General features: G+C 37.8%; 1 protein-coding gene across 1 annotated transcript in view; it reads left to right on the plus strand.

Annotated features, from left to right (window-relative positions):
• The window catches only part of DISC1 (DISC1 scaffold protein), a 249,596-nt gene that overhangs the window by 163,983 nt on the left and 70,017 nt on the right, over positions 1-15,596 (plus strand). The window contains exon 11 of the mRNA XM_042884448.1: positions 12,584-12,824. Within this exon, the coding sequence (XP_042740382.1) occupies positions 12,584-12,824 (241 nt within the window). The remainder of the gene's footprint in view (positions 1-12,583; positions 12,825-15,596) is intronic.

Below are 15,596 nucleotides of genomic sequence, written 5' to 3' on the forward strand. Positions count from 1 at the left end.
TTTCTTAGTACTCTTTATTTTGTGTGTCTTCTCTCTGTATGTCACCAAGGACAAAAAAAAAAAGTGACAAAGTAGAAGTATAGGAATGCACTTGATTCATAGAAAATCTGTTCTCAATCTTAAACTTAGAAGATTGTTTCCAAGGTATCTTAGACTGTATGACCATAGTGCAGACTCTCATTAAATGTATTATTGTCTCCACAGTCCCTTGCAGTATATTTGAAAATGTCTGTGATGACCTGCCAGCGCACAGTATCTTAGAAATGCTTAGCAAATTTAAATCTAAATAACCTCGTGAGAAATTTAATGATACTTTCTCATGGAAATGGATTAGCCTAGATTAACAAGGATTGGAGGAAGGGGGAGAATGTTTGCTGTTCTTTTTGTTTCTGGATTATCATTTTCCACTGAGGGTGTAAGCTGAAATAATCTTTCTGAAAGTGCAGCAGATTACAGCTTGTAATCATGCCTCTTGGGCATAATGTGCATTTCATCTTCATGGTGATCTGGTCCCATGGCAGAGATCCTTTGAGGATAAACTTGCATTTTCTGCCAGGATACAACTCTTGGTTCCCAACATCTTACTTGTGTCCTTCAACACCAGCATTACCAGTATTCCCACCCATCTGTGGATGAACACATTCTGCATGGGCTGTAAAGATGAGGTAGGGCAAAGGATCTGCTTCTTCCACTAAGAATCTTGGTTTCAGTGGGGACGGAGTGGTGCACGTATGTACATACTCAAATACCAACTGCAAAAATGAAAAAGATCCTTGCTCCTGGCATTCACCAGATAATTTTACCAGTGGGACCCACCATGTCTTTTGAGGCAGCAACAGGGATCTCCTGGCTCTGTAATGGTAGGAAAGTGCTTGCTGCTAGTGGAAAAGAATTTTGTTTTGATTCCCAAGTAAGCATCTGCTGGCTGAGGTTTGAAGAGAGCCCTTTGCAGAAGAAAAGGGCTGTGCTGGAGGGGCTTTCAAATTTAGTATTTCTCTATGGGGAAGGAAGCATACACAGATTTTACTTTTCCTCTTTAAGGAGATATACGCGTTTTCATAAATATTTTTTCCCAGAACATTTTAAAATTAATGTTTGGCTACTATATGAAATAATAAACTGAAGAAGAGCACAAGAATTGTAAACTTAGTGGTTTTCATTGCTTTTTATCCTTTAACTTTTCAAAATTATTTTATTTTTCACTAGTAGAGAAATGCTGGATTACAAACACTGATTTATTTTTATCTTTTTAATTGGTCGATGGAGGAACTTTGATACATGAAAATACTGGTTTATGATAAGCAGAGGAAAGCTCTGTTTCTTTTAAATCTGGTCTCAGTATTGAAACTAGCTTGGTTTTTTGTTGTTGTTTTTGTTTTAAAGAGAAAGGAGGTCAGATTTGGGACCACCTTCCAATGTCTCTTAAAGCTTTAGAAAAAACAAAGCACGTGGTCACACAGCCTTTAGTAACTCTGTCCATATTAATTAAGATTTCATCCAGGCTAGAGGTTTTTTTTTAAAGTTACTGAATTAACTTCAGTAGTTAGTGTGCAGCATAGGCAAAGACAGAGTGACAGAGTATTGTGCTGCTTATTCAATAAGAAATCTTACTCCCTTCACTCTTTCCCTTCAGGCTCTTTGTATTCCACTAATTTTATACTTAGCATAGCAAAAATCATCGGATGGCAAGGCTGGGTCTCCTCTTCTAAAAACAGAAAGTATTTTCCTTGCCTACAGAAAAAAAAATAGTACTAGAAGTTCACAGCCTTTCTAGATGATTAGTAATTGTGTATTTTGTTAGGATCTTTTCTTCGCTTGTATGCCTTTTTCTTATGCTGCATTGTTCTAGTGCTGGTCAGTCATGCCTGCAAAACTGCAGTTTAACAATCTGCTGGAACTCATTATCGTCACAGTAGTCCTCTATGCTGCAAACTCTTGCCTCACCAAGAATAAGTAATTCCACATCTCTTCGCTGCTGCTTTGGTGTACTGAGATTTCTCAGTTTTGGAGCAGAAGTAATGTGTTCTCATTTATTTATTTATTTATTTATTTATTTTTTGTCAGGCATTTGCACTCTTCTATGTTTTGTCATCTCTTCCTACGTCACCGAATTATGTGAATTTTATTAAGAGTTTGTAATTCTAATTCATCTTTTTTTCCTTAATCATTGATACTCATGAATGTGAGAGGATCTCGTTCTGTGAATGGTGAATGTCCGACATGGCTAATATCAGATGCACTGGCTTCTTCCTCCTGAGAGTAGGCTACATTGGCATTTTGACTTGAAAGCCTGTACAGTTTCCTTGCGGGTGTTTGTGCGAGTTTGTAATTGCATTAATGAAGGAAAGGTTGAGGCAGTGAGCTTTGGTAATTTGTTTTAAATATTTTTCCATTTCCCATGCAAAGAGGCTTTGGCTGTGAGATAGAAAGCTCCACTTGTTTCAGAAAGTGTCTTCAGCCACTGATGTCCTCCTCTGGTTCTCAGAGTATATTTTAAGATGAGGTCCTGGACCTTCACCTTGACTGTGCAGTTTCTAGAAAGAATAGGATGTACTTGCTGTGTGCTGTAGCTGCTGAAGTGTTGCCTTTGGTTGCTCTGTCAAGCTGAAGTGCAGAGGTTTCATCTTCCAATATGGATAATGGAAGCAGATGTTTTGTAAGACAACAGTGTCAGCTGAGAGGCATTCCAAAACTAGGGGTTGAGTTTGATAACTTGATGAAAGGCATCCAGTTAAGCAGACGACTGTTTTCAGCAATTTTATGAGTCTTTTCTCAATCTTTTAATTTTTGCTGAGATGAAGGTGAGTGCTGCAAATGGCTGTAAATGCTTAAAAGTTCTTCTCTTTGCCCACCACCATTATCTGTACCTTGCCCAGCTCTGCCCAGCTGTTGTCTACTCTGTGAGCTGATCTCATGCAAAGCTTTCTCCACTGTGGACATGTGATTATGTACATACATGGAGGAGGCAGAGATGTGCAAAGCTGTTTGTTACCTTAGTATCAGTGATGTTAAGTTGATGCTATTTTAACAGGTTCCCTGGTGGCTGCATGTAAGTTAATATAGGTACTGAGAAAGATCTGATCCCTTCTAAACTTGGCAAGAAAGTTGTTCATAAATGGACATGCAGTTTCTTACTGCTGCTCTTTTTGAGTACTTCCCTACGAGCAAGACTCAAAAATAAGATATCACCACTTGTATAGCCTGAATAGGAAGATGTAGGATAACACTACCTTGCCTACAACTGGAACAGTCTTTCCCTCTGGCATTTGGAAGCATTCATTACTTAATGTACTAACTGATGGGAGCATACTGCCAGGTTGAGCAGGCATGCGGGCCCTAACTTGCGTGGTGCAGCTAACAGAATCCAAAAGGGAGAATCTGTAGGCCTTTCCTCTATACCAGTATAGGATTTGACCTTATTCAACCCCACAGCTCCAGCGGCTTGTATTGTGCCTTCAGTTCTTTCAGGAAAGCTCTGGAAGCATTTACCTATTGACATCAGTATTTTGCCAGCTCTCTCATTTTTCCAGGCATGTCTTCCTAGTTACAAAGGTTCAGTTTCAAGGTACATTCCTACATGGTGAGAATATGTTATCTCTCCTGATAGTATCTTTTCTAAAAGGGCATTTCTTTATGTGTGCTTAATTCTTGCTCAGTCAGCAGTACACAAGATGATTCATGTTCCCAAATTTACTTGACACTGATATTTGCAATCTGGCGCCCTTTCAGAGAGGGAATATATTATAAACTGTGGCATTTTAAATTAGAGAGCAAAGGTGAATAAAGAATGAACATGGGAGAATTGTAAATACCTTCTGTACTCTTCCTAGCACTTGTGGCCAGAGATGATAATAAACACTAAGAGATCAGGCTCATTATTCTAATTGGTTTGCGATAAGAATGCATTCTTCTGTCGGTATAAATAGACATAGCTGTGATTGCAACAGCATGGATTTCTGACAGCTGAGAATGTGGCCTCAATTCAAATACTGTGTTTTTTTTCCCATTGCATGCTTTTGGAAACAAATGTGTTTTCTTGGATTAGAGCTGGTTGTGGCTTTGAAAGCCACTAATTTCCTTCATCTTCAGTGAAAGCCACTAGAATTTGAATCTATTTTGAGGCTCAAGTTCGTGATAGTACTTACGGTTGTGCGACAGCTCAGTGATTTGAACAGACCTTAGATGAATGCACAAACCCTGAGATACATGCTTTCCAAAACTAGGCTTAATTTCTGTTCCTCCTTTAAATCTCATTTGGGATCAGATATTAAACAGTGCAGATAAAGATCTCATTCCAGCAATCTCCATCCACTCAAAAAAAAACCCCCAAAAAAACAAAAAAAACCCCCAACTGTTTAATGACATTGTGGGGCTTTGCTGTTATTGCAGGAGCCAAAGGCAAGGGGGATGCAGACTGAGCTATCAGTGTTGCTACCAAACTTGAAGGTGCTTAATCAGATTATGAATGAGGTGAATGATAAACCATGGTTGAGAAGCTGACTTTGTGGCTTACTTAATAAGAAGAATTCCCTGATCGCTTTCTCTTCATCTATCAAAGTTAAGTTTTTCTCTTTTAGAACAGACTATTTATAATTAATGCTCTCAGCAGAGGTGAGGGTAAAGGTTTGTAACTCTATACCTTTTCTTAAGAGAAATAAATAGTCCTAAGAGCAAGCAGTAAATTTTGACATTATAGATTAGGTAATATAATAAAAATAAACTACAATAAATGTAGGGACTAAATTGAGTAGTAAATTCTTCCTACAAGGTGCCTTCCTCCTTCCCTTGTACATTAGTTGATTTCCTGCATTTGATGCATAGGTTTCCATTCCCACATCCATCTTGCATTAACGATCAAAGTGAAAAGCATCAGCTGCAGCAGCCTGTCATTTTGTGTTTCCAGTGGAGATAATTTAAGGATAACATGGTGACATTGAATATTGATAGAAAAATGACAGGCTGTGATTAAAGTTTTGTGCTGGATAAAATAAACGGCTGGAGGATTGGAGAGAAAACAAAAAAAGTTGTTCAGCATTGTATGCTATCTTTTTTTTTTAATAACCTTAATCAAGTTTCCATTGCTGGTTTTAAGCACTAGAAAAATTGTTCATGCTCCTTATTTTGAACAGGTCTTTCAGGAAAGAAAGAGCAGTCATAAAGCATAAATACATTTCACAAAAAAATATCAGCATAACACAGAATTAACTTCTTATGTCAGTTTTTTCTTCTGTGGATTTCAGTTTAGCTTTTGCTTCCTCAGTATCCCAAAAACAATAGGCAATGCTTTATTTTGAGTAGAAAAGTCTGTGGATAATGATTCTGTAGTTTAAAGGCCTTTTTTTTTTTAATTAAAAAAGTAGTAAACATTATCAGACATACATTTTTCTCTTTACTGAGATCACCATGAGGGGCCACATACTTTAAAGTGAAGTTAACAGTCCAACTTGCAGCTCTTTCTCCTAATGCACAGTTTGTCTTGCTTTCTACCCTAAAGGTTATGTTTTCAGCAGTGTGCATCTCAGCTGCTGGCAGAAGTAATTCAGTTACAAGTACAATACTGGAAACTGCCTACGCTCACAGCTCCCATTTGTTTATCCTGCTTTGTCAATTTCTTTGTATCACTTTGTCAATTATTTTTATCACTGTGAAATATTTAAAAGACGTGGTACATTGATCTTGACTTCAGTGCTATTACCATTACATTAAAAGTGTAGTAATTAAAAGGGCGTATTTTCACTCTGCATATACCTCTTCACATACATACGTCTTCACATTCTCACATACTGTAAAATCCTTTGCACAAACGGAAGAAAAGCAGGGAAGGTAAGAGTTAAGTTTTCATCTGGAAGGAATATAAAGACCTTTGGAGGTTGTTGTTGCAAGCCAGCAGGGAAGATACACTGTCCCTGGAGTGATGGTTCAGGCAGGGGCAAAGAGAGATGTGAAAGAAGCAAGGTCCGTGAAACAGGCAGCAGTAGTCTAAAGGAGTTTGTGCAGCACTTGTATTGGCTGTGTTGCAGCATGGCGTTTTTCCCTTCAAAGTGGCTTTGTTATGTTTCAATTCCATTCTATGTTTCTTACGCTGGCATTAGGGTGTTTGCAATGTCATCTGTTTATGAGTGGGATTTCTAACAGCGCCATCAGTAGGACACTAAGCTAGGCAATGTGAAACATGTTGGTTAGAGCATACCTTCATAGTGAGATATTCTTTTCTATTCTCCCAGTAAGAATTAGGAGTTTGATTGTATTTGCATTCCTCTAGAATTTAGGAACAAATCGGGAATTGAACTTTTGTTCTTCTTGCTCACCAAGCCAAGAAGAGATAGCTCTTAACCCCAGCATACTTAGAAGAATATTGGCATTCCCTAGCAACACTATAGAGGTTTAAAGGATGCAGGAGGCCTGGTTCCTTGTACTCTGCCCACTGCATCACCATGTATATTCTGCCCTACTGCATCCCTGAGTAGGCAAGAGGAGGATGCCACAACCACAGTGTTGAGGGCTAGTCTGAGCTGGAGTCTCAGCTCACCTCTTTCTTCAAATCTGTTCCTCTTTGCACATTTGCCTCTGCTCCTGAGATGCTGTAGAAAGCAGAACCACTCCTATTATCCATTCTTTCAGCTGCAGGAAAGCAGTGTCTATGTCTACTGCACTATCATGTATTTGAGTAGTTCTCTGTTGCACAGAGAATAAGTTCGTGGCTCATAAATTTAGGTTTAGAGAAGTCATCCCAGGGCATAACTTCAGAAGTTAAAAATGTAGGAGTCTGGAAGTTAGTTGGAGATTTTGAGGATTGATTTCTTGGTGTTTGTGGTCCAGAGCATTCTCCAGCAAATCATTAAATATCACATTTAAAGAGGGTCAGCTACTTGTTATTTTCTTCAAACTACTTTCCGTAAAGTATTGTGTTGGATAGTCTGCTAGATATTATTGTATGTTTTACAAGGGAGAAGGCAAGGTTAGAGAAGCAAATCACTTGTGTCAGGGAAGCATACTGCAAGCTTCAGACTTTGCTGAGGAGTTCCATTTAGTCTATATAGTAGGAGTACGAGTAGGCTGTCATCTGGCAGGGGAGTATGAAGTCTCCTAACCTCCTGGGAGTGAGTCTTGTTTTTACACGGAGAAATGCAATAATAGTGCCGAACAGCAAATAAGTGTTGTCACTGAGCTTTGAAATAAGGGAGTAGGAAAAATAAGTCTTGCACACTGGGGGAGAAACACATGATCAAAACAATACAAAGTGAATTCATGAGAATTTCAGCTCCTGAGGAGATTGCAGAGAAGAGACACAATGCAGGGAATTGAGTTGTGAAATTGAGATTCTGTGACTGGTGTGTAAAGAAGGGGTTTATAGGATTAAAGAAAGTTGCAGGAAGAAAAGAAAGAAAAAATTCTTTTTATTTCAAATATTCGGAAAAGGTGACTTTCTGGGGTGCAGGCAATTGGGGGGGTGGAGCTGGGGAGTTTTGCTGTTCAGACAGAGTTCAAGTTTTTTTCCCTTTTCCTGATCCTTTTTTTCTTCTAAGTTCATCTGTGAGTTGCAATACGATGAGCCCTAGCTATACCTTCTCCTTTATCAAAACTGCTGTTGCACATCAGCCAGATGGACAGGGAAAACAGGGTTATGAGCCATCCTCTGCCTAGAGCCTCATGTGACATACTGATAGGAATACTGTAATTCTCAGTTTGTTCAACAGATTGGCTGTAGGCATCTTAAAATATACAGCTAACATTAAAATCAAGAACAGATCAGGCTGGAAATCTTGTTTTTATAAATGAGAAAAGCTACACACATTCCTGAAGTTGTAAATACTTGGCAAATACAAATAGAGCTCTTAATGCATGAATGAATTAATACAATAAAACAAATCAGAAAGGTGGGTTTCTGCAAAGGTTAAAGCAGTATGGTTTTCTTCCATCCTCTAGTTCCCTGTCAGTTAAGTATTGCTCTATACTTTCTTTCCTTTGCTTGCTTCCTTTGTTCACTGTGTGGCTGTTGCCTTAAGAAAAGACAGCAAAGTTACAACTAAATGTGGAATAAGAAGATCTAGTTCTTTCCCCCTGTTGCAAAATATAAATAGGATATTAGAGACCAAAATACATACAAACTTTCCCTAGTTTGTACAGTAAAACAACAGTGAAGCTGTGTATACAGCAAAGACTCCAATTGCTGTTTTCCATCAGCCTCACTATTTTAACTGTCACAGTGAAAATCCCTTTGGTTTCTGCCCAGTTGTTGCACTTTGTTTGCTGTCTTGTCAAGAGAAAACTACCTTGAGTGTCAGTGAGTGCAGTGTGTGAACAAACGTGCCTAGCACTGGAAAAGGGTAATAGCTCACTCATTAGAAGGAAATTGTCTGGAGTAGTTCTTCTTAGTTAATCACCCCTCCTATGTTAGCCTTTGTTTATGCAGTTTCTAAATATATGTTGCGCTGTGTAGACTTTTAGCTCAGCTCTTACTCTCAGTGGCTTCTTACAGGGATTTCCCCTTGCTGTCCTTAAAATAAGCAAGATCTTGTATCAACATACGATGTTGACCTCAGGGTGTCATAAACCACTTTTAACAGTTCACTCACAAATTGGCATTCCTAAAAGTGAGAGATAGTGAGATTTACAAGTACTGACATCTCCCTGTGTTGATTCCAATTTACTTTCTAGGAGTTTGGGGGGAATTTTTTTCTAAGTGAGGCTTAATGTAAAGTCTTTTGACTATTTTTACATAGGCATGTTTTCATTTAGAGTATAATATTCCGGAACTGAGTGTGCCTTTTGTATGTCTGCAAAGCTTTCAATAAGAAAGTCGTGTTCTCAGAGTTCCAGTTAACACTATAAATAGCTTTAGAATAATGTTGTGCTGAGAGCCACAGAACTCCCATTGGTATTTCTGGGAATCCTGTGGAGAGACTGAGGAGCAATGTTCAAGGAAGAAAGAGAATCCTTGTTGGATTTGACTCTCAACAAGATTTTTACACAGTGTTACATTTAGGTTGAAGTTGCCCTCCATATTCCTGCATTTCCTGGTGTTTGGTGGTATTTCTTGGAAAACTACATGTGGCTGCCACTTCCTACTTGAGACTTTGCAAAGGCATCTGCAACTACAATTTCAACAGCTGCTGTATGAAGAGAGCTTACAGATAAGCCTCTCTGTTCCACAGTCATTTCCTCCTGTCTATAAACAGCTCTGTTTTTGTGACAGTTCTTTCATCATCATCAACTTGACTGAATCCAGAATTCTCCTTCCTCCTTCTATTTGTGTTGTGGATGTCTCAGGCACTCTTCAGGTCAGCTAGGCCTGCTTGTGTAGATTGTTTTTGCATGGTATCGTGGAGATAAGATCCATCCGAGCTATCCATCCAGATAAAAAATTACTTGTATTGAGTCTTGCATCTCAGTCATTTCAAAATACATCAGCTTGACAAAAGCAGCCTTGCCCTACCCTCATCCAGTCAAAATGCCATTGCTAATGCAGTGACTGCTCTCTTTCTCTCCCTCCTGTTTTTAAACTCTGTGATTCTGATCATGTCATCCTGTTTGATTTTCTTCACTGGTTCCTTCTTTTCTGTTATGTTAAACATAACAGCTAGCCCTCACTCCCTAGGCTGTTCAAGGTCTTTTTATTTGATATCAAAAGACCAATTTCCATCTGAACAACATTGGTATCCATCACTTTCCCATTATGCTTTTATGCTAGCATCTTTTGTCTTTCCTCCATGATCAGTTTATGGAGGAATGGAAAACTTCAACAACCACAGACCTGTTTCATTGGCCTCCTGCAAATCCTTGGAATTCTCATTCACTGTGATACCTCCATGTGCTTGACTGTGATTAGACTAATTACTTACTGATGTACCTAATTGAACTATTGTACTGTGACTAATGTGCTATGTTCAGTCCACTGTTGTCTTAGCGTTTCTTTGAACATTCCTGCTTGCATCTAGCTCCTTGTAATCTGGCTAGTATTTGTACAAAACCCAGCACTTGGGACTCACGAGCCCTCTGGCACTTGGAAGTTCAGAATCATTGAGTGATTAAGGTATGCTTTGTTGTTACTGAGTCTGTATAAGTGGCTGATGGATTATGACATGTTGTGGATTCCAGTAAATAATTTCTCCCACCTCTGTTGAACTTACATACCACTTCATTAGGAATGAATACAGACAGGCATATAGCATCTGGAGATTAATATATCATAAAGTATTTGTAGATATAGGAATAATAAAAAACAAAAACAAACTCAATCTTGACCCATTTTTTTGAAGAGTTGCATACATGAGAAGCTCTCTTCAACATCGGTACCCACAGACTTTTGACTTCCTAGAGACTGCAAGTGTGCTTTTACTATGTATGCATAGAAAAACTCTGAAATTCACTTGACCTTCCATACCTGATATAAAACATATAGATTTTTCCTTTTGGGGCCAAAATAATTTGTAATGATTATTTGTTCTTTCTTTCTTTGTCAACTATTTACAGCTTTCAAATAATTTCCATTGTAATAGTGTTTTTGAAAAGTGCTTCTAAACACTGAATTTTGAAATGAAGACTAAAAGGTGCAAAGTCTTTGGGCTTAGGTAGACCTGTAACATCCAAGCCTATGTACGTTTACAGATTTCAGTTGAAAAATTCAGTGTAACATCATTTAATAATTTTTGGTGTCTTAGTTCAAGAGTTGTACTAATGCAATGATAAAACAAAGGTGCCTTTGAAATAAGAGCAAGCTATTAGAGGTATATTCAGTAATTGCTGATTAATAAAACAAGGATAAAACATAACCAAAAGCATATTGACCAAGGAGCTGAGTCAGTGATGAATAAGTGCAGCCCAGGCACAATAACTTTTATGTATGTTGTTCATCTTTTCCACTGCGTATATCACATGTATCAGTGTCTCTGTCCCAGTTTTGTCAATAGAGCTCTTCATTAAAATGAAGAGTCAAAACAAAGCTAGTCACTGAAAATTATTATTCAGGTTTGTAGTGTGTCTTGAACCTTTTATAATTTGGCATATATAACTGCAAACAAACTTCGGCAAAAAGCAAGTAAATGGGCGTATGCATATCTGCAAAGAAATGTTTGCTGTAACCATGATGGTGTGACTGACAAGTACAGAAACAGTGGGGGTTATCTAATGTTTCTGGTTTGGGAAGTAAAATGCTACCTACGTAGAACTATAATCCAGTCAAGATTTTTTTTACTAATTAGTGACACTATGAACGATGTGAGGGAGACCAATTCGCAGACCTCATGCTGCATTCAATAGCCACTGGTTCTGACTTATAAGACCAGATCGAATACCTCAGCTTATGGAGCCCAGTTTTGCTTCAGTCTCAAAATACTGCTTTGTGAAATGTACAGCTTGGCATCTTGAGTTTGCAGAGTTTAAAAATGTACCTTTGTTAGATTAATGAATTCATTGTAAGCAGTGCAGCTCCTTTATCCCTCATACAGAATAAAAGATAAGCTAGTATTTAATTTGGTCAGAAAATTTAAAATCAAATAGTTATTTTCCTTCTTTTAATCAGTTTTAATTGCCTACTATTATATTGCAAATTGTATAATTTGAAAAGCACTGAGAAAAAGTTTTGTGCTTATTAGATATTAGTATTCAAATCTGCCTGGAAGTGTGTATTGCCATGGGAATCAGTGCTTCTGAATACCATTCCAGGCCACACCAGTGATATTCTATATTTTTGCAGGCAACTTAATCCTTTGGTTCCTTAGAGACAAGATGTATTAAATGGAGATGTGACCACATCTCTTAAGAGCACTGTGATGTTAGTATTCTGTGCCATGTTCTGAAGAAGTGACTATTCCTAGAATTCCTTTTTTACTTCAGATGACAATATCTATTTAAAAAAATCTCAGTATTTGTAATTTACATGTATTTGTAATGTACATGTACAGCTATGGGAAATGAGTAATACATTAAAAGAATGAAGAAATTTGGTATTTTGAATTTCCTAATAATTTTTTTTGTAGAATTACAGAATTAAAAAAGAAAAAACACATACACAAGAAAACCCAAAAGAACACTTCAAGAAGAGATAAGGACGACTTCAAAAGTAGAAGTCTGAAAGAGAGGGTATTACCAGCTTAATCTGATTCTCTAGGTCGAAGCATGCACATTTCTGCATAATGAAAAAGTTAGAAGTCATGGTTGTACCTATTTTCTAAACATTAGAGCTGATTTAACATGGCAAATAATGTGATTGCTGATCCATTATCTTCTACAAGAATTCAAAAGCTGCATGACTGCTTTTGGGCTGGTTTACCTGATAAAATCAAGAAAGTGCTGGTGGTGAGTGCAAGGCTTCTGGACTTGCATCAAATCAGGAGATGGTCACATGTAGCCAGTTGGAAACAACGTCTTAAAGATTTCTTTTTAATGACATCTGCTTTGCAATAAGACCACCACGTTTTTGCTTTTCAGTTTGAAATAGCTCCGTGGAAGCATTTTGATTTGCTGTTGTTTTTCCATTGTTTTTGTTTTCCTATCTAATCACAAGCAGTAACCCCGAAGTTACTTGAAATAGCAACTGCTCTCCCTGAACTGCAGTTTTATTTTCTTTTGGCTTTTATTTCAGCTGTGGGAGCCAGCTGCTTCAGAGAGTGTGGGAAGCTGACTTGGAGGCCTGTCAGCTGTTGATCCGAGGGTTTCAACTGAAAGAAACCAGTTGCTGTGGCTTTGAGGAAGCGGAGAACCAAATGGATGAGCTGGAGATGACTGCTAGTGGCCCTTCTAATTCTGAAAAGAGGAAAGAAGATCACTTTCCAAAGGGCACAGAGTGGAACGTTTCCTGTCCCGGGCACAGTAAGCTGAAACAGGTATCTGGAATGCCCTACAGCTGGATTTGAGGCAATAGAGCTGTTTCTTATTTTGAGAGAAAAAGTTAAATCTGGTCAGAAGGGCAGGTTAAGAATGATCTTAACATCTGTCCTCCAATATGAGATATGAATAAAATAGCTTATTATTTACTCAGAAGCCCTTCAACTCTTTTTCCTGGAACCATCAGTCTTTTCAAAATGTGGAAATTATTCAGGCAGTGAATACAGAGTATACATAAGGGTTCAAAGGAAAAACAATTTTCTTAAAGATTCTTTAAGTAGTTAACAGAAATTACCAGCTGCTCCTCATCATACCAATGAGTTTCACTGTGAGTTAATTCTGCTGACTTGTTAGCCCTCGGTTAGCTGAAATGGGGAGTGGATGAGTTTTCCTGCTCCAATGGAGAGGTCAAAGGCTTTGTAGCTCAGCTTCCAGTTGGCTTCCAGCACATAGCCAATATTAAAAGAAGGAAAAAATCATGGGGGTTAAAGGGTCTGAGAAATTTCTTAGAAGTTTTTGTGTTCTTCTCTGGAATGCCATCCTTACTTAAATATTTCTAACAACCTAAAATCAAATAAAATCACTGCACTGTCAAGGTAAAAAAAAAAAAAAAAAAAAAAAAGCAAGCTGTTGAAAAGCTTTGTCACCCAATAACAGTAATGTGACAAAAAGGCACTCCAACAGGAATTGTCAGTTTTACTACTTTGGAATTTGATTGACAAAAATTGAAAGTGTGCTTAATCGCGTGTGCTGCTAGGTGCCATTGAACTGTGCAATACATTGAAAGCTGATATCACATTTTGCATTTATTCTGGCTGAGACTTAGCAGAAAGCAAGGTGTTACCTTACTGTAAAAATCTTCCATTTGAGTAAAATTCTATTTTTAAAGTGGGGTTCATCAGTACTTGCAGGCTAAGAAAGGTGGTCTGCAGACTGAATGCACACAGAGGGTTTTTTTTGTTGGAAATAGTATCTGTGGCTTTGATTTAGGTTTTTTTCTCTGTGATTTCTTTTCTTTTTTTTTTCTTTTTTTTTTTTTTTTTTTCATATTATATCCCTGATGAGTAGGCTGAAGTAATTTGAGCAGCTTGGCTGGTTATGGGAAGTTGTGATTCCCTTTCAAAAGTGCAGCTAAGAAGCTCTGGTGGGTTCAGTGTTGTGTTTTTTTCCTGTAGTGCTCTTGAAATTCATGCAATAGGTATCGTTTCATCTGCAAGCCCAAGTCACTTCCATGAAAAGTGGGACTGCTGTCCCCTGGAATGACATAAAGGTAAATGAAGTGTGGTGACTTTTGGTTCTAGAGTGAGTCGCAGTAGTCAGAAGGCTGGGTTGTCGAAAGAAAGTCTTACTGGTGCCTGTTTTTATAAACAAGTGGAAGCATCTAATGGAAAAACATGTATTTGTCAATATACCCTATTTGATATTATCTACAAGGCTGTGCTGTCCTTGTGAGAGGAATAACTTGATGAAGTTACCTTGTTTCTAGAATGATCCATCTGTCCAACTGTCCTAATACCTAAAGGGAGTGTTGATCATTGAAGCAAAATGAGGAGTGGCATTCCTTATATTTAGAGCTTACTGAATAGCCAGTTTCAAAAGAGTACAGCGAGGGAGTAATAATGCAAATACAGATGCCTTGGAAGGTGCAGGTAATTAATTTACTTGATGGTGAAATGCTATAGACGAAGTGTCCCTGTTCATGTTGTATCTGGCTAAATATAACAGAGAAGTGGATTTGTTTTTGTTGATGTGTATTATAAATACAATTTTGCATATAATTATGTCCTACTGTGTATGCAGAAAGGAAGAAACAAGAAGCAGAAGAATGAGAAAAACAGAATAGATGAATGGAAATGGAAATCAGATACTGCTTTGCAGGATGGCCATTTTTCATTTTTAAATGCAAATTATCACTATATATAATTTGTCCTGATATAAAATATGCAAGGTGTAAATTCTTTGAAAGTCCAGATATGTTACCATCAAATGTGAGGACAGTTTTATTAACCATCAGCAGTTACTTAGTCATCATAACTGTTTTCTAGGACAGCACTGATATTTTTTTCCCCAATTCATTTGTGCAGTAGACTATGGCACTGTAAGGCTTCCTTTGTAAAACTGACTATTAACTGGTGAAGACTATCACATGCTTTGGCAGCTCCGCTTACTCGCTTACTGAAACATAATTACTCGTTTGTTGGTCGAATTAAATAAAATAGGGCCAGAAAAGTTATCCTCACATAATCTGGTTTACTTAGAAATTACGGTGTACCCCTCTCAACCACAGATACCTCAGACAAATACAATATTTTTTAAAATGATGAAGCAAAGTGATAGACAGCGGGCCTAGTTTCAGCCATGTCAAAGTCAGCTTGCTGTCTAATGTAGTTAAAATAGATTCTCGAATTTTCATACAGACATGTACTTTCTATACAGTGACTGACTTGCTGAAAATAAGGTGCTCTGCCAATGCAGTTCCAGTTGGTCTTCTGCGAACTAATTGGACTTGTTTTTTCTCCCAAGTCTCAGAGGAATTCAAGATGGATTCTAGTTTTCATTGCAGAAATATTCCAAGCTTTTAAACTGTATGCAAATTCCATTGCCCACATTGCATGTGAGCAAGGTTAAAGTTGCCGAGATAGTTAGAGTTGTAGTTAGATATAAATAAGTACAAGTGATTTCTAAAATATGTAGTAACGTTTCATTTCTCTTCAGACATAAATGCCTGTATATTCTACTCTTTAGGAAATCTTGCTTTATCCTTTGCTTGT

The sequence above is a fragment of the Lagopus leucura genome, unplaced genomic scaffold (assembly GCF_019238085.1).
Source record: "Lagopus leucura isolate 7727_CA_CO unplaced genomic scaffold, USGS_WTPT01 Super-Scaffold_73, whole genome shotgun sequence".
Taxonomy (NCBI): domain Eukaryota; kingdom Metazoa; phylum Chordata; class Aves; order Galliformes; family Phasianidae; genus Lagopus; species Lagopus leucura.